The 22,303-nt window shown below is 49.3% G+C and overlaps 1 protein-coding gene and 1 long non-coding RNA gene across 2 annotated transcripts; both read right to left on the minus strand.

The window, feature by feature from the left end:
- Window positions 1-1,468: 1,468 nt before the first annotated feature.
- LOC119110724 (uncharacterized) lies at window positions 1,469-3,080 on the minus strand. Its single transcript, XR_005095544.1, has 3 exons — window positions 2,989-3,080; window positions 2,455-2,621; window positions 1,469-1,519 (listed from the first exon to the last, which is right to left on the minus strand). It is a non-coding gene; the product is annotated as an uncharacterized LOC119110724 (long non-coding RNA).
- Window positions 3,081-3,654: 574 nt separating this feature from the next.
- Window positions 3,655-18,447, minus strand: LOC119110154 (uncharacterized). Its single transcript, XM_037233890.1, has 5 exons — window positions 18,427-18,447; window positions 14,639-14,758; window positions 7,761-7,854; window positions 4,314-4,429; window positions 3,655-3,830 (listed from the first exon to the last, which is right to left on the minus strand). Exons 2-5 carry the CDS (start codon window positions 14,742-14,744, stop codon window positions 3,655-3,657), a joined length of 492 nt encoding a protein of 163 aa, XP_037089785.1. The 5' UTR covers window positions 14,745-14,758; window positions 18,427-18,447.
- Window positions 18,448-22,303: the final 3,856 nt, after the last annotated feature.

Below are 22,303 nucleotides of genomic sequence, written 5' to 3' on the forward strand. Positions count from 1 at the left end.
TGGCACCACCGCTGTTTGACGCAGGCCAAAGACGGCAGGTACACATGATACGGTCTTTTTACACTGAACAGCACGCCCGAACCTGGACGCCATATTCAATGTATTGATCCATGAAGACGACCTCCTCATTGGCAGTGCGCTTAGTTACAGTGAAACTGGGAAACCGTCCATTTATCCCAATACGCCTAAGCAACATTGAAAACCAACGCACTTCCTGTGTGTCGCTGTAAGCGGCTTATGCGCATGCTTTTCTGCGCACGCACGCATCTTCTGCACAATCCGCGCAGACGGCACGTCAGATCCGCTATCGGCGCCAAAATCGGCCGCCGTCCCCCTGTACCAAACCTCGCACAACTGCGTTAGAAATCAAGTCCAACCCCGTCAAAATCACATTAAGGGGCGTCAAACATGGCGCACCTGCGCCAGACGTTGCATGACCGGCGAGCACGCGCGTCCCACACAGTACGCCCGCGTCAGCCGTGCCGCGCGTCAGCACGGCTGGGCGGCCGCGTTGGGTCAGCCAGCGGTGAGTTTGATAGCGCCGATAGGCAGGTAGAACCCGTCCTCGCCGGTCGAGTGGCGCTGCACGACCTCTAGGCTGTCCACGCGCACCGTGCCGAAGTCAAAGTGACCCAGCTCCTGGAAAGCACCGGAGGTGGGGTCACGACCATGTCCCCCCGCAGAAGGGCGGTGGAGGAGCGGGCGGGTGCGGACGTGACGTTTGCCGTCGTTTCACGTCCCAATGGAGGGCGGACCGACCCACGGCCCTTACGCCCGACCCCACGAGCACGGCAGCCAGGACGGCCAGAGTACGATACCAGATCGATCTGGCCGGGCGGAGAAGGAAAGTAACGTAGGCGGCAAAGGCCACCTACGGCACGGTACGGCACTTTTCAACGCGAGGGGTGGGACAATTAGGGCGAAGAAACGTTAGTCACGCATTCAGGCTGAATTGTCTAGCTCGTTCCGTAGACTACCCGTAACAATCTGCGATTCACGTGACAATGCGAGGACCACCACACGCTATCTGTCGCCTATAGCTATCCAGCCAAGTGGTGAACGCAGTTGGTGCTACATGGATCGTAACCGGTAAACGCTCCTTGAGAAACAAGTGATATCTGGCTGCCCGACCGCACCCAAAACGGCGTGCTTTTTTCATTCGTGTGGACAATCACACGACCCACGCATCTTTTCAACAGTGCCTGGTGTGCTAGCCCGAGCAGACATCGCTGTGCAACAGGAAAAACACTGCATACCGCACACATCACACCTCGATACCCGCCATCACTAACACCAACGTGAGGCGTTTCAGACATCCCGAGCACACACGGCCTGCGGCACCACATGCACGTGCGCGGTTGCGCGTGACCCTCACCTCCAGTATCGCTCTGGCGTCGACGTGGCCTTGCGCAGCTTGGCGTACTCCGGGTCCGACCTCGTCCACATGCCGCACCAGGAAGCTGACGTATCAGGGTGCAGTGCAGCTTCACCCTGTCGTAATCCTCGTTTTTACCTAGGCCTGTCAGCAAACGAGCCGCGGTCGTCACGGCGCCGGACGAGAAACGCGTCGACCGCGCGGGAGCCGCCGGCGCCCTGATAGTGCCATCGCTCGCCGGAGGCCAACGCTGGGTTACAGGCCAGCGCTGGGCGTCAGCACAAGCTCGGGTCTGCCGCGCCCCGTCGCGTGCAGGACTGCGGTCCGTTGTGACGCTGGTGGGGCCTCGCGGTGCGGGCACAGACGGGGGAGGACAGGACCAGTGATCCGTGTTGGCACGGGCAAAATCCGGAGAACTCAGGGCAGCCAGCAACGATGGCAAAGGACAACTGGGGATTGTAGTAATGACTGACACAATTCTGCACAAAACACGGCCGACACACTTCATCTCGTAAAGATTCGCATGTTTTAATGAGCCCAAAGGTTACAAAAGACGCCATGTGCTCCGAAAAAACGCGAAATCGATCAGCACAAATCATTTCAAACGATCGGTGCTATATTAGAAACTGCATCTAGTTATTTTTCTCGCCCACGATTGATACGCATAAGCCGGCATAGAGATATTGTGGTGTTGTTGCATGTCAGTAACGCAACAGAGCGTTGTTAAATTATCTCTCTTTATCGATCTTCTCGATATTGATCATCGTTATCCCCATCACTTTTCGCTGTTATACAATACAGCCATCACATCTAGCTCAAAATATAGGATAGCGCGTCAATATTAACACCAGCCACGTGTGTGGAGTTAAAAACCCACTGCAAGTCCGCTCTAAAAACAACAGAATTTGTGTTCTCAGCGTCATCTGGTCCATATATGCACCCATCAGCCTCCTCATTTGTTTGCAGCAGAAACGCATTTTCCCTTCAATGAGCTCCAATACGCGTCGTAATCACCAATGGATAAAACGTTCTTAGAACATGTATCGTTGTGAGCCTGGGACGCTGTCGCGGTGCCTCACCTGTGCTTACGGCCAACTCCCTGCAGCGGTCGGCCAGTCGCTGCATCCCGTCGCCCCCGTCCGCGTCCTGGACGCGCGCGAACACCACGCGAGTCTCCCCCGGGTCGTCATTCATGATGTCCAGCCCCCGCACGCGCAGCGAGAGCCCGGATGGCGCCAGTAGACTCCTGCCGACAGGTCGGAGCCCGGTCAGCCCGCGGCACGCGGTCGCGTCGCCAGCGCGCGCGTCGGGCGCACCTCGCCCCACGGCTGCTTGTGGTCCAGGCTCCTCTGGGCCAACTCTGCCAGGCTGTCAGCCGCGATGACGCGCTGATCGGAGCTGCCTTTCGTGCGGCCTTTGCGTGGGAGCTCTCCAAACCGGCGTCGGTAACCAAACCCCTTCATCATCGACTCTCCCCCAGTGCACAGACGCTCGGTCCAGCGGTCTGGCGGGGTTTAAACGCGATCGCCGTCGCCGCCGTCGCGGCCGCCTCGGCGGCAGGCGCGGGCCGGACTTGCACCCGCCGCCGGGGCGCGCTCACGCTCCGGGCGTACCGCAGCTGATCGGCGTGCTGCTGGAGCGTCTGACAGAGGCGGCGCCGCTCCGGCCCGCTCAGCAGCGTCAGCAGGGCCAGCGTCAGGTGGAGCCGGCAGCCGTCCTGGAACAGCGCCGGCGCGACGCCCCCGCGAGCCGCCGCCCACCCGCAGCGCCTCCAACTGGCGGAGCCGCGACGCCGGCGGCGTCAGTGGTCGGGACGGACGGAGACCGCCGGATAACTGCGGCCGCGGCCAACACACTGGGCGTAAACGTTCAACTTCGCGCACATCCAGCAACGCCTCATTTCGTCGTACGGCATCGGGGAAGCCATATAGAATCGTAGGCATGACACTACCAGAATGCAACATTAGAAGTGCACATGAACATTTAAAACTCATTGAGAGCAATATAGTTTTCATGTCCAGAAAGGTATCTCAGTTAAGAGACATGGCCTGCATCGAGTTATGAGGCACATCAGTGTTGGGAAGAGGGGAAAGTTCGCCATATTTATAAATGCTTGCGTCATGCGGACGGAAGCAGATATGCATCATCATTCACATCTTGATCTCCCTCTGATCGGCGCAGCCACAGCACGGAGCAGGAGGGCGCGGTCAGAGCCGGCAGCGTGGTGCTGGGCTCCGCACCAGCCGCTGGCTGGTGCGGGGCGCCGACGGCACGGCGGGTCACCGGTCAGTGCTGCTGCCCACCTTGAACGTCTCCAGCCGGTTCTGCACGTGCTGGGTGGCCAGTCGGACAGCCACGAAGTGCGAGGGCGCGAGCCGCTGGCGGCCGCGCTCCGCCGCCATCGTCAGCATGTTGCAGGCGCGCACCACCCGGCGGCGCTGCTCTCCGACCACCTCTGCAGGGAGGCGAGGCCTGAGAGTGGGGACACTGCCGGGACGAGCCCGCCCCGGCGGCGGGTACACAGCGGCGCCCGCTGCCACGCAGAGTCGGAGCGAGTGGCGGATGAGACGAACAAGGCGCGCGCACGTGTATACAACGAAGTGAGCCATGTCATCGTCGCATGCTTCGGGGACCACGCCATCATCATCGGCATGTTCGTGTCCGGGTCCCACGTGAGTCATACGTCACCAGACACCTTTTGGTAGATGGGCACTAAGAGCCTACCACATGGCATTAATAGCCTCCTCAAACCTTCAGCATCTACCTAGATTCCAAGGAATCTTTCATTCTAACAGACAAAATATTCATCTCGATTACTGGCATCGCACGCCAGGTATGACCAAATGTATGGCACGATAGGTCACGTCATCATTCATTTACGGTCAAAGCTAATGAATCCATAACCTACCACCAAGAAGACTAGGCCTTCGAAACTTACCAACCTCTGACACCTTGGACTTCGCCCCACGTGGTACAGTCACCCTACATCCCGTGTTATCTTGAACTTGGTGCAACGAGTTTCCTCGTCTGCCGATAATGCTTCCGTACAGTGCACTGCAGCCAGGGTGTTTCGTCAGATATGTTGTCCGTATCTCCGCATTGGCGTCTCACGTGAGACGACATGAGGCTATATCACATGACGTCATAACACATCCAACCTACACGTAAATGATATGGATTAGCTGATCCAACTCAGGGCATTTCGTGTGAATGGTATGGAAATGGTGTTGATTACCAGTCAACCTTTTCAGACTTTATTAACACACAGTGATTTTCAGCCTCATGTTTGGTATTCTTAGACAATCACCATCATGCTTTACAGTCTGTCGTAACAGCATCCAAATATGAATGCCAGAAACGCGGAGCAGAACACACGTCAACCAGAAAATTCGAGGGCCTCCATCCCAGCCGCCTCGAAGGAAGCGCTTCACATTTTATGGGGTTTTAAACCGAGACAGCCCACTCAAGGGTTATTAAGTACAGTTCGCAGACATGACCTTTTTAAGACTTAAAGCACCCTTGTTTCTGAGCTTGACGTTCGCGACCTTAGGAAGACAGTGCAGACTATTTCAAGGTCACCTAATCGGCGCGCAATAGAAACTTCACGCAAATGCCGCCGCCTCATTTGCCATGTGGTGCTCAGGACCAAATAAAATGGGATCATCGAATTACCCGCGCCTGGCGTACGTCAGCACGATTCGTGACATCAACGGCCATTAGTTCACCTTTTATTATTTTGAAGCGTTGGGTGTAAGTGTCGAACACAAATCACGTTTTGTGCTAGGTAATACAGGACTTTGGGCAGTGGTACGAGATTTGGTGTAAGTGAGACTACAAATCGACTGACTTAAGAATAGCGCGGTAAAGGGGGATGGCGGTGCAAATGATTAATATGTGATCACTGAAAGTATACAGCGCCACTAAAAAGGGCCAAAACACGCGCACAGCACGATATTCCGGTTCCGCGAACACGCGCTATTTAGTAAGCCGCCTCTCGGCAGGTTGAGGCACTACAACTGAGTCATACCATCCGCTAGTGGCAATTCTGCCACGGCCATCTGCCAGCGACCCTGATACTATTACACGTCTCAACGTAGTCATTCAATGAATTGTTGAGGAGCTTATCTACTAATAAGTAAAGCTGTGCTGTCTCAAGCAGTCTTTTGTACTTTAATGCACCCGAATATCTACACATAGCCTCTTTGATTATAACTGATGCTTCAGTATCTTCAGATGTGGAACACTCCTTTTAAAGGGAACGTCCCACATCTTAAGATAATAAACCAAACATCAGATATGATGAAAAGTGCCCACTTTATACCTGTTGGTACCCATTTAAGTCGAAAAGGCTCCTCTATACAACATAATTTCTCTGTTGTTGAGCAAATACGCTCCTCATCACTTCGCTGTTTGAATACATCATCGTACCTGTCACAATGATTGAGAGCCAATTGACGGTCCATTTTTATCTGGAAATGGTGCTCACGAACGTCATGTACTGAACGAATAGTTTTTCATAACCTTGACCATTTTTCTTGACCTTGATCGCCGCATGGCTAACGGAATAACAGGATTTAAATGACGTTAATGGGGCGTCATGGCTCCTGGGTGACGTTAAAATGAGCTCCGCGAAAAAGTCTGCACATTTTCGTGGGCGCATAGACCAGAAACTAGAAGGGTTTGGCCTTAAGAAGGGTAGTGCTGTGAACAGCACTGAATGATCTTCAAAATGGCCATTCCCGTTCAAAATCCCATTCAAATGTAACTGCTCCCTTTAAAGGGACTCCTCCACATGTGTATCGGTTTTGGAACTGAGATGGACATTTCAAAGATCATTCCCTCGACGAACAGAAGCTGGTTTTCACCACCTTAACGCATAACTGCAAGTCTCGATTGCGAACCGGGATTTGTAATACCTAATGAAGGTAAATGGACAGCTCTACTACATATAACGGATACGATGCTGGGAATATCGTACCATAAGAATGAAGCCGGAACCAATAATGCGAAGGAAAGCAAAAATACAAAAATAAATAGCGGACAGACATACCAGAACGCCGCGGGAAAAGGCCAAAACTGGCGCGTATAACGATCGTCGCGTATATCACGCGCCCACAAGTTAACATGCCACCTTTCGGTGCGTTGAAGTACTACAAGTGAGTCAGCCCGTTCACTGCAGTAGCATCGGCTCTCACGTCATAGAAACGTCCCGTAACGTAATCGCATTGAGGGATGTATTTACAAAACAATGTAATTTTGTTATCTAGAAGTATTTCGTACGTAAAAGCAAGCCATTGGCATGAGTGAGCTTCTTTCAACACATCTGATACTTGTCTCAATATCTTCAAAAATGGAACTTTCGAAAATTCAGAGGTACCAACTACACGAACCTGAGCGGAACGCCGGCATTACTCACGTAAAGAGGAGAGAACGAGTAAGACGGAGAGAAAGAATGCACGCATGCTCCACTTCTGTGCATATTTTAAGTCATCATGGTCCCAACCATTTTACGGGCGTGCGCACAGTACACTATGTTTTCAGAGTTCCAAGCTCTTGTTTGAAACGTTCCATTTCGTCTTTGCACTAGACGAGTGGTCTGTCAGTCGGATAGCGTTCAGTGACGTCACGGTAATGACTTTACCTTATTCTGCATATAACCCTTCACAAGTCGGTGAGGGAGTTCATGAGGTCGGCTCAAGCCACAAGACGTGACGTTTTTGTTCAAACCTGTGGTTAACAACCTCATTACGGTGTGTTGCAAATTTCCACCTCTCGTTGTCTGTCCTGTATTACTGCTTATTCTACCCGCGGTGCGCGAAAGGTTCATTATCAAAAGGGGTCAACACGACATTCAATCGCCCAACAGGCGCAAGCCTGAATACGGTGTAATTCACCCCCCCCCCCCCCCCCATGATCCACGGGTCACGTGAACCCCGCAGTGACGTAGCAGGTTCTGCGGTTCTCATTCCCCTTCCGGCGCGAACGTGTTTCCACCTGCTGAGTTTGACGCCTCTTCAAAAATAAGCAGCATGTGTCAAACTGAAGCATGATTTTCATGGCCGAATAAAAAACCCGAATAGTTCGGTCAAGCGCTGAGTGAACATGGTGATTAGCGTGCAGGGTCATAGGATTACTCAGCTATACCGCCGTGCCTCACGTTCTACGTGCGACACGGCTAACTCATCCGGTTTGACCCTCCGACAACCCGTCCGCGGTCTATTGCGTCTATTGCGCATCGGTCGAACCGCACAAGCGTATGAACTGGAACCCCATCTCCGTGCCGCGGTATCACGAGTTAAGCGCGTTCTCTGCTGCGCAGTGGTGCCCATCTTTGGACGTCCAGACCACGGATAGTTGCATTGTACGGTGTGGCACGCGGTTTCACCTTGGAATGTCCAGCAGAACCCTGAATTTCCCGTTCCATTCTTCTATTTCTGCTGGAGATATCATTTCTTCTTCCTCACAATCAGCATCATCACCTGCGTGCAGCACAGGATAGGGAACATCATGAAAGGAGCGCTGACGTATATTACTGATGCCTCCTGACATAAGGCACTAGGATTATGCATTACAAGCCAGCAATAAGAAAACCCACGACGGCGTTATAACAAAGTGATAATGCATATTGAACAAACTAAGACATACCGGCAAAAAATGCACCCATAAATGTTTGCTTTAAGAATACGCCATTTGGGTAAGAATTCGTGATCGAGAGCAGAGGATTCTCGTAGGTAGGAGGAGGCTGCCAAAAATGTGTACAAACAAATAACCAAAATTCCACATTCTTCACAAAGCGACCCTTGTGGCAAAAGTTACTGTCACCTCGTCCTTTGCTCATAATGGGTTGCAAGATTTCTATGGTTTAACCCGCGCTCGGGTGGCCGGTTGGATACCCTTCGCTTGGGTGGAGGGTCAATTTGACCCCACCCCCCTGAGATCCCAGAAGCTAAGAGAGCTAGAGACACCAAATTTACAGGGTGTGTTGACCTAAACGTGAACTCACTTAGGTTGAGGTATGAGGTTCCTTGGTCATGACCTTCGGATCAAAGAGGGTCAAACAAGGTCAAATTCCAGGTTGGTCTCCAAAGGACTCTTGGGACCTAGCTAACTGTTCCAAGCAAAACCTCACATGCTCATCCGAGGTCAGTGAGCTCGTCTGACCTTTTGAAGGTCATGGCGACCAAAACCATACAAGACCGCTTTGAGTTTTGCATTTGGATAAGCAACAAAGATTACGCTAGGCAGTATGCTCCTAAAAACAAAACGTTGGCCTGAGTAATTCTCGGTCAGTGACCTATTCTGACCTTTAAGAAGTCTAAGGAAGGTGTATAATGCAGTTCCTTTTGTTATTATATTCGAAATGAGCACCAGGAACTACCCCATACAACAAGCCCTAGCGTAATAAAACAGGTTGATTTTTACCTTGGTCTGACCTTAATACCTGACCTAAGGTCAATGTAATTTGTTCATTCAATTGTTGTGTTGCGTCAGAAAGTATATCAGACGTGTATGGCCTCGTCTAACCATCCGCTGTTGGATCACATTGAACGATTCCCTAGAAGTTGCCTTGTAGCACGCCTAAAAAGTTAAACTCTTCTCAAAACTTCACGAAAGGCTTTCTGGCAGTGCTGTATTGTGATAGCGACACATCGGTTGCGGTGCGGGAGACGCCTGGGCTCTGAGCGTGCGCTCGGGTCCGGGGCTCGGGCTTACCTAAACACTGGACCACGCAGGGCCCTTTGTATACCACAGCCTGGGCGTACCCCGCCCTGGTGTGACGCACATGGTCTGGATATTCACGAGGCCGAGTAGACGCGTTGCCTGATCAGCGCGTGATCACAGTTTACGGGACAACCCTGCAGCGCGTGCTCACAGTTTGTAGGACGGCTCGGCAGCGCGTGGCGCACGGGTGAAGGTCGCGTGGGGCGTCGTCCGCGACTGTGCCCACCGATAACCATCGAACGGTGTGGCGTTTGTAAGGGTTAGTCTAGACTACCGAGGTCGTCTGGTGCCACTTGCAGCATTATGTAAATATCCGCAGCGACGGGCGCGTTGCGGCATCGGGTCGCGTGCCGTCGGCGGGCTGCGCGTGGTGATACGCGGGCACAGGCGAGCGAGGGTTAGAATCTGGGATAACGCGGGACGAAAACAGCAGATAGATGCTACAGCTTTCGCTGAAACCATGGCCTGATTTTGATCTGCCATAGGTCAGCGACCTTACAAGGTACACCTAAATTTTTAATGCCAAACAATCCGCTATTCAATTGCCTACATCTATGCCAAATTTGGTGCGGCCAAGCTGCGCCGTTCGGAAACCATTCCGGAAAAACCTTCGGGGGGGGGGGGTCAATGTGACCCTATCCGAGTGCGTGTCAAGCTTCATGGTTTCAGCACCTTTTGTCTGTTTTGAGGACTGCGCAAGGCTCACGGAGACGAATTAAGTCCTACAAAACACGAACACTATTGCTATGGATTCTCATCACCCAATTATGACTGACTCCAGAGGCTGAGTTCTGTTTCTTTTATCGCTTGTCGTTGTCATTACCCAATACTTTCTAGTTCCTTTGGTGGATTCGCAGCGCACCAAGAGTATTCTTTTCCCCATGAAATAAAGCAGCATCTTTGCCAGGAGTATTCGCCGCAGGACGCGCTTCCTCTTAACATTTCTTTCCTAGGTACGAGACAATAGCTGCGCATGACAGGCAGTACCATTTTCGTCCGCACGTACTGCGCTTGCGTCAGAATAAAAGGAACTACAGATTTTGCCGTTCGTGATGTACGACACACCTTTTCTTCACCGGCCGTCGGCCGCGGTTGCGCACGCTGATTTGTGTATAAGTGAAGCAGTCCCGCCAATTTCACTTCCCTTTCATAAAGCAATGAAAAAGATAAGGCGCATCCAGCGAGGGCTCTGCGTGTTATCAAGCAGAACATTTGGGTGCATGCGCAGCGACCCGGGCGACAAAGAATCCACGCCGCCATGAATGACGTCAAATCTCGAAAATTCACCCTTTTTGGTCTTCGCTGGGACTCAGGCAGCTAACATTCTACCGGAGATGCAAAATGTATTTTCATTACTTGACCGAAATGAGACAGAACTGGCACAACAGGCCCATTTATCAACATGACAGTTCGCGCGAACGAGCAACGACTTGTAACAAAAGGTGTAACATACGTTACCAACAGCACAACTTGCCCATTCCGTCGTGAGTGTCCCCGCATCGTAAGTGCGGATGAATATGAGTGTCTGGCACGAGCGCTTTTTCTTAATCAAATTACAAAAACCTGAACAAAAATTGTGCAGCGCAGCGAATACCATCTGCAAGCATTTTACGCGATGTCTGAATGATTGGCGTCGATGGCACACATACTTTGTTGTTCGGGTCGCTGAAAATGCGAATATGCCATTTGATTCAACACAATTTCATGTTTCGCAGCAATCTTTTAAATAAAGAAAACTAGTCGAATGTCCGTCTGCACTGTTAGCTCAGTAAACTGGGTAACTGTAGATAAAGGCTGAATCTACCAGACCTTTCACTTTTTCAAAACAAGCCGATTAGCACCCATTAATGCATAACAAACCGAACCAAACTGATGAGGGGGCTGTTGTCTGCGGGCGCCAGCCTGCCGTGGAGGAAGCAAGCTGGAACTGCTGCAATCCGTGTTAGTTCAAGCCATTTGATCATTTGGTTTCCCTCAAGGGGTCTAAGCTGACAAGGTGCAAGGAATTCGAGATCAACAGTTTGCAAGCAAGCAAGAAATCGCTACATTGTACATCCTAAAAATATTATAAACAACAACAAAACCCGTGGGAACGACCAGCTACACGTTGGCGCGGGCTAAGTGCTCCATTTGGCAAAGTGCACTTTGCCAAAGTTATGGTTTAATTCTGAACTCGGGTTCTTGGTATTGAAAAGTTCACTCTACCGCTCCATATTTTCCCTCACGTTAACACTTATAATGAAAAATAAACGATAAAATAGTGTAATGCCAAAAACATTGCGGGCAACGGCAGCTCACTGTCCAACAGTGATATCGTTAGGGAAAGGTACAACCACCGGATGACTGGTGTCTATGGCTGAGGGGCTGGTCAATCGCGTATCTGCCCGTAGTGGTAACACGGTCCGGGCATGTGGCGCCACTGAAACATGTGACGGTGGTTGAGCGCTCCTAAAATGTCACGCGCGCTGCACGCCATTAGCTCTTGTGACGTAAGAGCCCGTGTAATTTCACGTTCCGGCAATGTCAGGAGGAGGGCGAGGGCACTCTTGATGACGGGTCGGCTGCACCCTTATATACGACCTTGACACGAAGATGATCAGGAGCGATGAAAACCTTGACCTGATACTGAGTCGCAAATCGCGACACATAACAGAACATTCTCCCTACCTCTGCGGACACTATGACGCACCAGTCATACAAATAAACCGAGTCCTTATGTTTCAAGACTCGTTCATAAATAATTCCGCATCCTACGCCCCATACCCGGCGCTGTTCTGCCGGCTGCTTCAGGCATTGATGACTGAACTGAAGGACTTGACCGTTCGTGACCTGTGCATTGGCTATGCTTTAAAGCGACCCGTACACAATGGATCGCCGGCAGTCAACAACCACGCACCAGTTGCATCTGTATAAGATTACGGCAAAAATATATGCATCCCATACAGACGCAGTAAAAATGACCTACGCCAAATAGCATCATAATCAAACAACAAACGACTACAGGTTCCATAACGAGGCTGTAAGAAGACTGCGAACGATGACAACGTCGTCTCTGTGGCATACTAAATATGACGTGTCATGTATTTCTATCGCCCTACCGGCGTCTTCAGTTGTTTTTTTTTCTTCATTTACTCTACCTTGGAAAACTCCTTTCAAACTATATCAGATAGGCATGACTGAACAATGCTGAATGTGACACCTGACAAACTTGCTATTCCTGCTATTCACAGTCCTGTTATTTCCAGAACAAAGCAAACCATAGCAATCCAGAAAATGTCGTTAAATAACTATGGCAAAACGCTATCAGACGGGCACAAGCGGACATCGGCAGATGTGATCTGCGATATGCCATGTCACGTCAAGGAAGGGAACATGATTGTCCCCTTGGCAAATCGGGCTATATCAGGAACTAAAGCATTTACATCAATGGGGAAAACAGCGTTAGAAAGGCCTTTCAAAGTTGTTGAATATGTCTTTTGATTATGTACACACATAATGCTTTCAAAAGCTCAAATCTGGTCGCAAAAGTGAAACCCTGATCTAGTTGGACCTTGGATGAACTGACCATATAAAAATGGCCGGAACGATAATAATGCACTTCGAAGTGAAAAAGTATGAAAAAATCCTCGAAAACTTATCTGGAGTTCATTTCCGCGAGACATTGACGTTATTTGCCACTTTTGAACATGTGTTATCAACAAAGCTTCGTGGAAAATGTATAAACCAAGTACCATCACAGTATGAAATTTAGAACTTTTACACCTGCAGAATGATGTAAGTTCATCTACCCAAATATATATTTTTCAAAACTGTTCAAAAGTAAGTCATTCAGCGAAAACCTTAGTGTGAGGGCTGCCCTGCTTCCTCCCCGCGTCGTGGGGCGAGGGGTTATCAGCGCAACTCGTATCAAAAAGGCCACAACATTAGGTGATAGGCCAGACATGCATATATGCCAGTATACATAAGTGATATGCCAGAAGGTCCGGTACCAACATACCAGAGTGAGTGGATTTCACAAATAGTAAGTAGGCGCTCACGGCTGCACCATCGTATAACAAGGACATCAACTTTGCTAGACATTTGCTGATTATATGACTGCTAAAACGAGTAGAGTAGTGATGCCCGACAGCATTCTGATGACCACAGCAAATCTCGAATAACGTGAGTGTTGTCTTTAGTCCTTGTCAATATTTGCTGCGCGTTGTGGTCGACAGTAGCACTATGCAGTGAGGCTACGAGGAAGTTTCACTACCGTCGACTCACATCCCATGCAGTCAGTGCTCAGTCAGACTTGGCATAATTGTTACAGCGCAAAGAGAAAACATCCGGCGCAAAGAAAGTACGCAAAGGAAGTGTGTGCCACGTTTTAGATATTTAGCTAAAAAGAAATCTTCGAGAAGTACAATCTTTTTGACGGGGTCCAGAGGCAGGACACTGGCCAGCCTTACAATTTTGCCGGCGTAATTGAACCTAAGCCCATGCTGACTCGAAGGGCACTACAATCGGATGCATCCTCGCTACCGAAAATGAAAGCGTCGTCACGAGACGTGATCTGACCATTCCAGTTCTGTCCACGGAGTTGTCCATGTACGGCACGGGTCACGAAACCTTTCGGCCTTATCGTGTGGCTCCTTGGCGCACGAAACTTAATGCTTAATTTCGCAGGCATTGAGCCATCGGCACTATCCAGGAGTTTCCTGGCACATTTAAAATGTGTGTTTGAAATGGTACGGGCTAACAAATTTAGGTCGATAAGGTGAAAACAAACCTACATCCCGAAATAGGGTCTGCTACGTTCTGCGTTGGTCTGGCATTCTCACACCCTAACCGCTCTTCCTTTGCTTTCTGACATGCCAACTATGTTACTATATCATACACTTCGACGGCGAAAGACGGCCCACAAGCGCAGTGCATGTGCCGCAGGGCCATGATGATCAATGGCTGATATCCTGCAATCTCGATTTCAATCATTCAGCAATGTCACCCAACCCCGCAGCTTTACCAGTTAGAGCGCCTGTCTCCCAGCCCACCAGTGAAGGGGTGGCTGGGTTCGATTCCCGTCGGCACTCGCTATGTACCGCTGGCTGGGATGGCCTGCAGCCCCTGCTGGCGGCAGCCGTGCTTAAGGTTCGATGGTGCCAGATTGTGGGGCCAGCCGTACCCAACGTTACCGTACGCTGCACATTCGCCCCACGCCTCTGCCGCTGAGCGGAAATCCGCCTCATCAAAATGCTCGGACTAAGGTTGTAAAAATCAAAATAATGAGCCTGCCAGGTTACAGCATCGCTCATGACAACGAACATATACAGGTTCGCAGCCGTGAACACCACTGGATACGTCTGGCATCTTCATAATATATTCGATGACCGCAATATTTCCAAAAATGCAGCAAAACATGCTTTAGCCGAACTGACCTCAGCCTGGTGAAGATTCGCACACGATCCACGCAAAGTGCTATGCGTGGTTGAATGTTATAGATGTGAGTGCCTGCTCGGGCTGCACGCACTGAACAATGTCAGCACTAGGCCCCTCATTACTTACCTCTGATAAAGTCGTTAGGATCTTCGTCTCCATTTGAAATCTGGCTGTGGTTTACTCTGTAGCATACTCCATTAGCCCAAATCAGTTTTGGCCTCATGACGTCCATCTTGCTGCAGCTTTCTGTAATAAACAGTTAATCTTAATAGCCAGTTCTCTCATCAGTGTTCCGAGTGGCACAGAAACATGCGCGTTCCACAACAATTTCTAAATCCTCCTGGGAGAGAGCTCCAGTGTCCTACAGAATGGACGACGGCAGGCCATACATTCGTTTGTATACAAGTGTGACTTTGTGTCATTTTCTACAATTGGCTCCTGATCTCAGACTGGGGTATAATGATTAACATGAATAAATAGGTAGGAGCGAATGACCACTTACCATCACCGTTTCAGGGTCAGAGAAATCAGAACAATAAAAGGCAGGATATTAATACAACCATGACATATTAAAGGCGGATCATAACATTCCTTCTTGTTCTGAATTATGTCCAGCCTAAAAAAATATTTTCCAACACAGTACAAGCGGCCAATGCAACTTTCAAGTGCATAATTTGGCCCCAATGTGGTCAACAGCTGTATGAACACGCGCGCGGTTGTCCGGTTAAATACCCTCCACTCAGGTCAGGGTCAGTTCGATCCCCATGAGATCCAAAAAGCAAGAGAGCTAGAAACACAAAATTCAAAGGAAGATTTGACCTGCATGTGAGCTTACTAGCATCAAAATCTGATGTTGCTAAGTCATGACCATTGGATTAACTATGGTCAAATTCCAGGTTGCATCTTAAGCGTCCCCCAGACCTCCGCACGCAATCGCACACGCACACACACGTACGCTTTGGCCTTAAATACCTGTTCAGAGCAAAAGGTCACGGGTGCTCATTGTAAGTCGATTACTTTGCATGCTTTTAGGTCACGGCAACCTACATCTTACCAGCTCGTTTTGTTTTTTGAATTTGAATAAGCGTCGAGTATTATGCTAAGCAGTATGTTCCTAAAATTGATCTGGGTCATTGCAGGCCAAAGACCTTCCCTCACATTTCAGACGTCTATGGGAGATGTATGCTGCGGTCTCTGTTACAAAAACAAATCGACATGATCATCAGAACTACGCCATTTTGCACATCTTGAGCTTTTCCATCTTTCTTGATTTGGTCACGCCAGTACCTTACCTAGTTTGTCACGGGGCACGTGCAGTGTTGGGGTGGGGGTACATTTTTACAGTTACTGTCACGAAGGGTATTTATCATGAACATATTAATCATGAACATTTCACGCATTCCAAAAACTGACTAAACTGACTGAGATATATCACCAGCTAGGTACATCAGTGGATTACTTACTGGTTCAGTTTGAAATCATAGGCTGTTGGAGCGCTGGGCATAATTATCAGTTCGACGAACAAGCCGAAGCGGAAAGAATTCTTTGTACATCACATTTACATATTCATATTCGATTGCACTGTGCGTGTCTGCCACCTCACTTGACGCACACTTCAACCTCGCCCTCATCGTTTGTAATGGTTCTATTACTGACACCTTCAACTGCTATTGTTGTAACCTTACACATAAACTCCCTAATGCCAATAGATCTAACTGTGCTGTTCAATCTAAAGTGCCCATTGACTTTTAAAATACTGTTAGGAGACATCTACGGTGCTACTGCTAAACTAAAGCAAGATCCAGGACTACGGGATTGCGACCTTCCTCCTCATTGGCTGCGCTGACTGAGACCGATCTCCACAGAGCCAGGGACGTTGCGGGATTTTCTCGGGGTGATACCAATATTTTTTAGGCTGCATGGACTGAAAAAGCCATAGATCGAAGCATGGTACAAACTTTGCATTGATATGGCCACGCCAGGCCCACCTGGGAGTGTTCGTTCTATTTAAGAATCTATAAGCAAAACATGCCAGCGTAAAAGTTTAAGCACGTGTGCTTGCCGTCCAGGAGAGACCACAGACGCCAAGTGTTAGTCTCGGGGCCGCGGGGCGCCGGTCCACGTTAATAACATCCGGCCGTATTCAACGAGGGAGAGAAAACAACCATGTATTAGGTAGCACTATTTTGGATTGCCTTATAAAATAAAGCCTTATGCGTGGAAGGCTGTTCGAGCTGCGTATTTCACCTGTACAATTTTCACATTGCTATTTTGAATGGGTAAGCACATACATTGACACAAAACCCTTGAAACAATGGTGTGGTCTCTATTGCTCTATCGCTGTAACTACTTGTCCGTTCAGGGAATTCACCCCAAAATCATGCATATGAAATATCCTGCTCAAGGGCTGAAGAGCCTCACCGTGCCAGCCACGGATCCCCAGCAGCTGCCATTCCAGCAATACAGAATGGTGACTTTGATTTCTACCAGCACTTTGGCTGCTGGGGCCATCTATTTCTAGCATTATGGGGACCACAGCCCCTGGTTGATCAGGAGGCTCTTAAAGGGATACAACATGCACCAGTTCCCTGAGCATCCTCCCTCAAAATGGATCACCTGGCATGGGATCAGAGAAGGGGCCCTCACTAATGCAAAATTCTTACAGGTGCAAGGAGTTCAATACTTAGCACATAAACCTCATTTGGAAGCCATTGCCACATCACCCCTGTTTGAAATGGGATGGTGGGGCCCCTTGCTCAGTGCTGGGAGCCTCTGACTGGCAGGGGCCTTACCAGTGATAATTTAAATGTAAATGCTCGCATCATTATTTAACATGCCTGCTTTGATTGTGAAAAGGGTGCTGGATGGTACAACAGTCTCTGCACCATTGAGCCTCATCCTGGGTTTGATGGTGTCACCCTCAAAACATGGGTGTTCATGACAAGAAGGTCTGGGGACACTTGTGGTTCTTATGGGTCTGTTTTTGGTCCTTTCAAAGCAAAGGTCCTGGATGCATTGAACGTGCCTTTTGTAATCTGTGGTTTCCTTGAAAATGTAGGTTGTGGGGCCTTTGTAGTGCCTCTTGGGTTGAATACCACTGAATATATTATGAATTTTGGTGCAACAAAATGAAGTTTTTGATCATGTTTTACTAATATGGTAAAGATCCTGGATTTTGTCATGGTGGAAAGCACAAAAATTGTGGTGACTGAATTTAAAGTCTTTTGAAATCAAGATTTTGCATCCTAGGATTTGCCAGCCAGTATTTAGTCAAGCTTACAAGTGAAGGCTCTGGTGTCATACCACAAACATTTGGTACTCCTTTGCATGAATTCATCAGTGCCTCTTATAAAAGTTTTGTGGTTCCAAACCAAGGTTTTAGTGCCCCAAGCATAACTGACATGTAAGAACCACATTGAGGCACCAAAACCTCATCGGTGGCTCAAGGAAGGTGCTATGTCTTCTCCCCCACGTCCCCTCCTGATCTGAGCATCTTGATATGAGACAATTGCACTTACTTGTGTGACACTGACAAACACCACACAAATATAGTGGTCAGCCCATAGACATCCATGAAAATCACAATATTTATACCATTTGACACTGACTAAACAGCTCTGAATGTTATGAAGTAATTCCCAGTGAATGCTTGATCCTTAATGTTACTAACCTTAAAACTTAGGCTATATAAAAACCCTGTATAGCAGGCACAGTCATCTGGTGATTTGACTGCTAAATTAAGTGATAGCTACAAGATTCAGTGCATAACAACTCAGGTTTAATGTTTCAGTGCATAAAAACGAGAGCTGTATGCTTGGGAAAATAGGAACTAAGGTCCGATGCTTCAGCACGCAAGCCATAGCTATGGTTAGATGCCTTGTTAGAGGTTAGGTACTTAGTCCAAATAGCCTTACCATTACATGCCAGAGTACCTACCTACCACAACCACAGCCGCGCAACTAACTAGGATCTTGGACTTGCCGCCAGCAACACCGACAGGAGCAACATAACACGGTAAACACACCCCCAGTACTTCTCCCACCTTTTGACTAGTCCCGTGGCCCCGCGACTGACCGGTGAAAAGACTGGCTGTGTTGACGAGCAAGTATGTATGGCGCAAGTATGACGGCTCAATCTGGCAGCAGATTGATATATCACTGCCTTTGGGGTGAATTTTGCGTAATCTTCGAGTTATACGCCGCGTAACATCCCAATGTGATATTGCGGGGCGTCTCCATTGCCTTCAAATTTTGTGTGCAGGGCCTTCTCAACACGCTGATTCCGAAAATCACTTTCTTTAAGGTTGGATTTTGCGTAACGTCCGAGTTATACGACGCGTGACGTCTCAGTTGCGCTTTGGAATATGTGTCTTGGAATTCGCTTTTGGGCCTGTCCGTATCAGTTCACTGGAGAAGGTCAGTTCGCGACACGTGAGTGATAACCGTGTGGTATGTGATATCATTGACTTGGTGGACGTAAGGATTGCCTCATGACATGAAAACCAAGAGTGTCACCAAAATATTAAAGGCATTTTCTTATGAATTCTTGCAGCACTTCATGAGTGTCGTAAAGCATAATACTTTCAAAAACGTCATATGAATACAGTCATGAAATCTAAGTCACGCTGCAAAGCTCGCACCTGCCCTGCATGCGTGCATTGAAATGTCCAGGTATTTAAGCATGCCCGTCTGAAAATTCACCACGGGCGTAGTATGCGCACCATACATGAACTACGGACTGCTGTCAATTCTCGCGAAGTTCTGAAATTTCTCCGTGCGTCAAATCGGAACGGCTCCCTTTTAAATTGGAGCGTGTTCACCACCGGTTTAACGAAGTCGCTAATCACAAAGCCCACTTAAGTCACCAAAAACAGGAAGGAAATATCCAGAAGGAATATTTGCCACCAGATTGGCTGGGCTCCGCCAATTAGGTGAAAGGGAGCGTGCACATCGACTCATATCGAATATCGACTGGGGTCGATTGACTCGCATTGGAGTTGTGCTCTGAGAGCGAATCGCCGAATAACAATGAGTTTCGTTCACACGTTACGCGGAGATTTTCCCATTTTATGGTCGTTTCTGTTTCTCGCTTTTTCTCGCTTCTCACTCTTAGGCGCCTCCCCCCCCCCCCCCCCCTTCCACTGGCTTCCATTAATGTTACACGGATCGTCGTCGTCGTTTCCTTCAAATCAATTTTGCCGTCCGCGTAACTAGGAGTACTGGCACCTCATTTTTTCGGCAATATTGTCATGCCCACCCGACGGATTTCTCACAGGCATCAAACGGCAATCACGAGATTCCCAAAGCCCGCTTGCATACAAGCTACAAGCGCCGTGACTGACTCAAGTTAGATGAAGCTCCTTTAATGCTTTTGAAGTACCGCGCTAGTAAAATGACGTTGTGTAATGCATATTGGTATGAGCATTTTTCTACAGCCAGTGTCTGTAGTCACTAATAATCAACCTTACAAAAGAAGAAAGTTCCTAGCGGGTAATACGTGAACTGACAATCATCATATTTGCTTAGATTAACTATTCATGTCGTTGTTCATGACGTTTGTTAACTAGGTGGCCCACTGCACTGATCCGCAGGTAATTGTCATCGAGGCAATTACCTATAATAGACCAACTGGCTGGGGCGACTGCAATGGGTGACAAAAACGTTGGCGCGCCGACATTGCACGGGCTTTTACGAAACGGACGTGTTCATCCCAACATGGGCAGTAAACGTCACTTTATTGGGATTTCGCAAGTAGTTTTCATGGATTCACACCATCTCATGAATGCTTGTCATTGGTCATATTAAAGGGGGGCCTATAGTGTGGTCATTACACACTGTTCGCAGTTTATGTGCAGCGACCAAACCCCCTCAATTATGAGCGAAATCGTACAGCCATACACCACGCATACCTTGGAATTTATCCCCAGGGAATAGCAGTCACCTGGTGCAAGGCTCACCGAGGCATCACCACGTAACCAGCACTTCCTCTCGTCACAGAATAATGCCGGAATCCTTCGTCGGCACGCCGGAATCCTTCGTCGGCACGCCGCAATCCCACATCGTCGCATTGTCCTCAGTCGCCGGAACCCTTATCGGTACGCCGGAATCCCTCGTCGGCTGTCAATATTTTGTCGCCGGAATCACACATCGGCATGCCGGAATCCCTCACCGGCTCACATGCGTGAACCTCGGCTTCTGTCGTCGATGTAATCATTCTAACAACGGTACCCCAAGTGACCGAGTTCACTGCCGCTGCTCAGGGTCAGTTACTCTTGGTCATTTTAGCTGACTCCCTTCTGTGGCCGCGTGTGTCGTCGTGGTCGTGTCAACCCACCAAAGGGAAAACAACCAACTTTTATAGCAGCCCATCACCCCAATCCGATTTCCATCTTATGGGAGTCGCAAGAGGGCAGCTGTTAAGCGAGTCTCATGTTCTGCGAGTCGGAAATCCATCAACGGTACCCTGTACCTGCTACTGCTGCTCTCACTAGCTGTCAGCGGCATGCAAAAATGCGTCCCACTCATCTGTGAGTCGCGGAGAGATGGAGCAACAGGGAACTTCCTAACTTCTATAGGGAGTAGGGCCTTTCAACCCACGGCTAGACAGCTGTCTGCGTTACGCGTAGGACTTTCTCCATCGCTCCCCGCGAGGAGCCATAACGTACAGCATCTGTGACGCATTTAGCTCGTGGTGACAAAAATGCTTTCATTAAACTCGTGGAAAACTCACAGTCGCCCCAAGCGGCACGCAGTGTATGAGCTATGCAAGATACATGGACCTGATCTGACATGGATACATGGACCTGTATGAGCTATGCAAGATGCATGGATACATATACATGGACCTGACCATGACGCGTCCTTCTCATCGCACAAAATTCAGGTCGCACATTATTCATTGATCTGTTATGTTCCTACAGCCTGTTCACTGAAGCGTATAAAAAAAAAATAGCAGGCAGGGGTCGCCCCGTCATATAACAACTCACATTAGCGACAGATTTATATGTTAGATATGCTAATTACCGCGACACGATGTAAGCACGAAAAGGGAGGTTGACGTACAACAGATCAGAATGGATGTGCGAGCACATTATCTCAAAAAGGCCTACAGAACGCGCGCTCTTGATTGTCTTAAAAAGGGGAAAAAGGCCGGGCGTATTAGAATCACCGAAACGTAGGCGATTCCTCCACCGGGCTTACATGATAGACAGGTGGAGGTGCCGAGTATCCAGCCGTCGCTGCGCCAGGCCGATATGGCTCCTCACACCGTGTCCGTCTTACTGCCTGAACGCTCCCATGTACCGTTTGAATGTGCCCCGTACTCCGATGAAGCCGGTGTTTTTGAAAGGGCCGCCCCCTATTGATCGTTTTGCCGCGCACATACGGAACAAGCACGCGGGCAAAGCGCAACAAACAAAATGTACTCGGACATTGACAAAACGACATGTAGCCCGCGGCAAACATGTACGCCGCGCACCACATCTCAAGCCAACCCGCTCAGTCCTGTCCCCGGGATTACAAAAATACACACATCGTAAGAATAACCTAAATGCACTGTAAAAACACAGCATTGGCCCGCGGTGGATAGATATACCGTGCGCCACACATAGCTACGCATCCAGGAACGCAGCCAGGTGGTGGGGTGGGGGTGGGTTAAGAGTGGGAGCGGGGGGGGGGGGGGGCCGGCACGGTAAGCATATCCTCCCGCTGGGCCCTGAGTGGCCTTCGGAACCCCCGGCACGGGTTGTCAGAGGCCCTATTGGAGGGCCCAAAGGCTGGCAAGGGGGGGGGG

This window comes from Pollicipes pollicipes, unplaced genomic scaffold (genome assembly GCF_011947565.3).
Source record: "Pollicipes pollicipes isolate AB1234 unplaced genomic scaffold, Ppol_2.1 Scaffold_7231;HRSCAF=8579_pilon_pilon_pilon, whole genome shotgun sequence".
Lineage (NCBI taxonomy): Eukaryota > Metazoa > Arthropoda > Thecostraca > Pollicipedomorpha > Pollicipedidae > Pollicipes > Pollicipes pollicipes.

Excerpts from the sequence above, each read along its gene's own strand:
- LOC119110154 (XM_037233890.1), bottom strand. The coding sequence starts at position 14,744 with ATGGACGTCATGAGGCCAAAACTGATTTGGGCTAATGGAGTATGCTAC. Across the intron at positions 7,855-14,638 it reads TCCTAACGACTTTATCAGAG|GTGATGATGCTGATTGTGAG; the intron begins GTAAGTAATGAG and ends TGCTGCACGCAG. Across the intron at positions 3,831-4,313 it reads GTCCAAGGTGTCAGAGGTTG|AGGTGGTCGGAGAGCAGCGC; the intron begins GTAAGTTTCGAA and ends GCCTCCCTGCAG.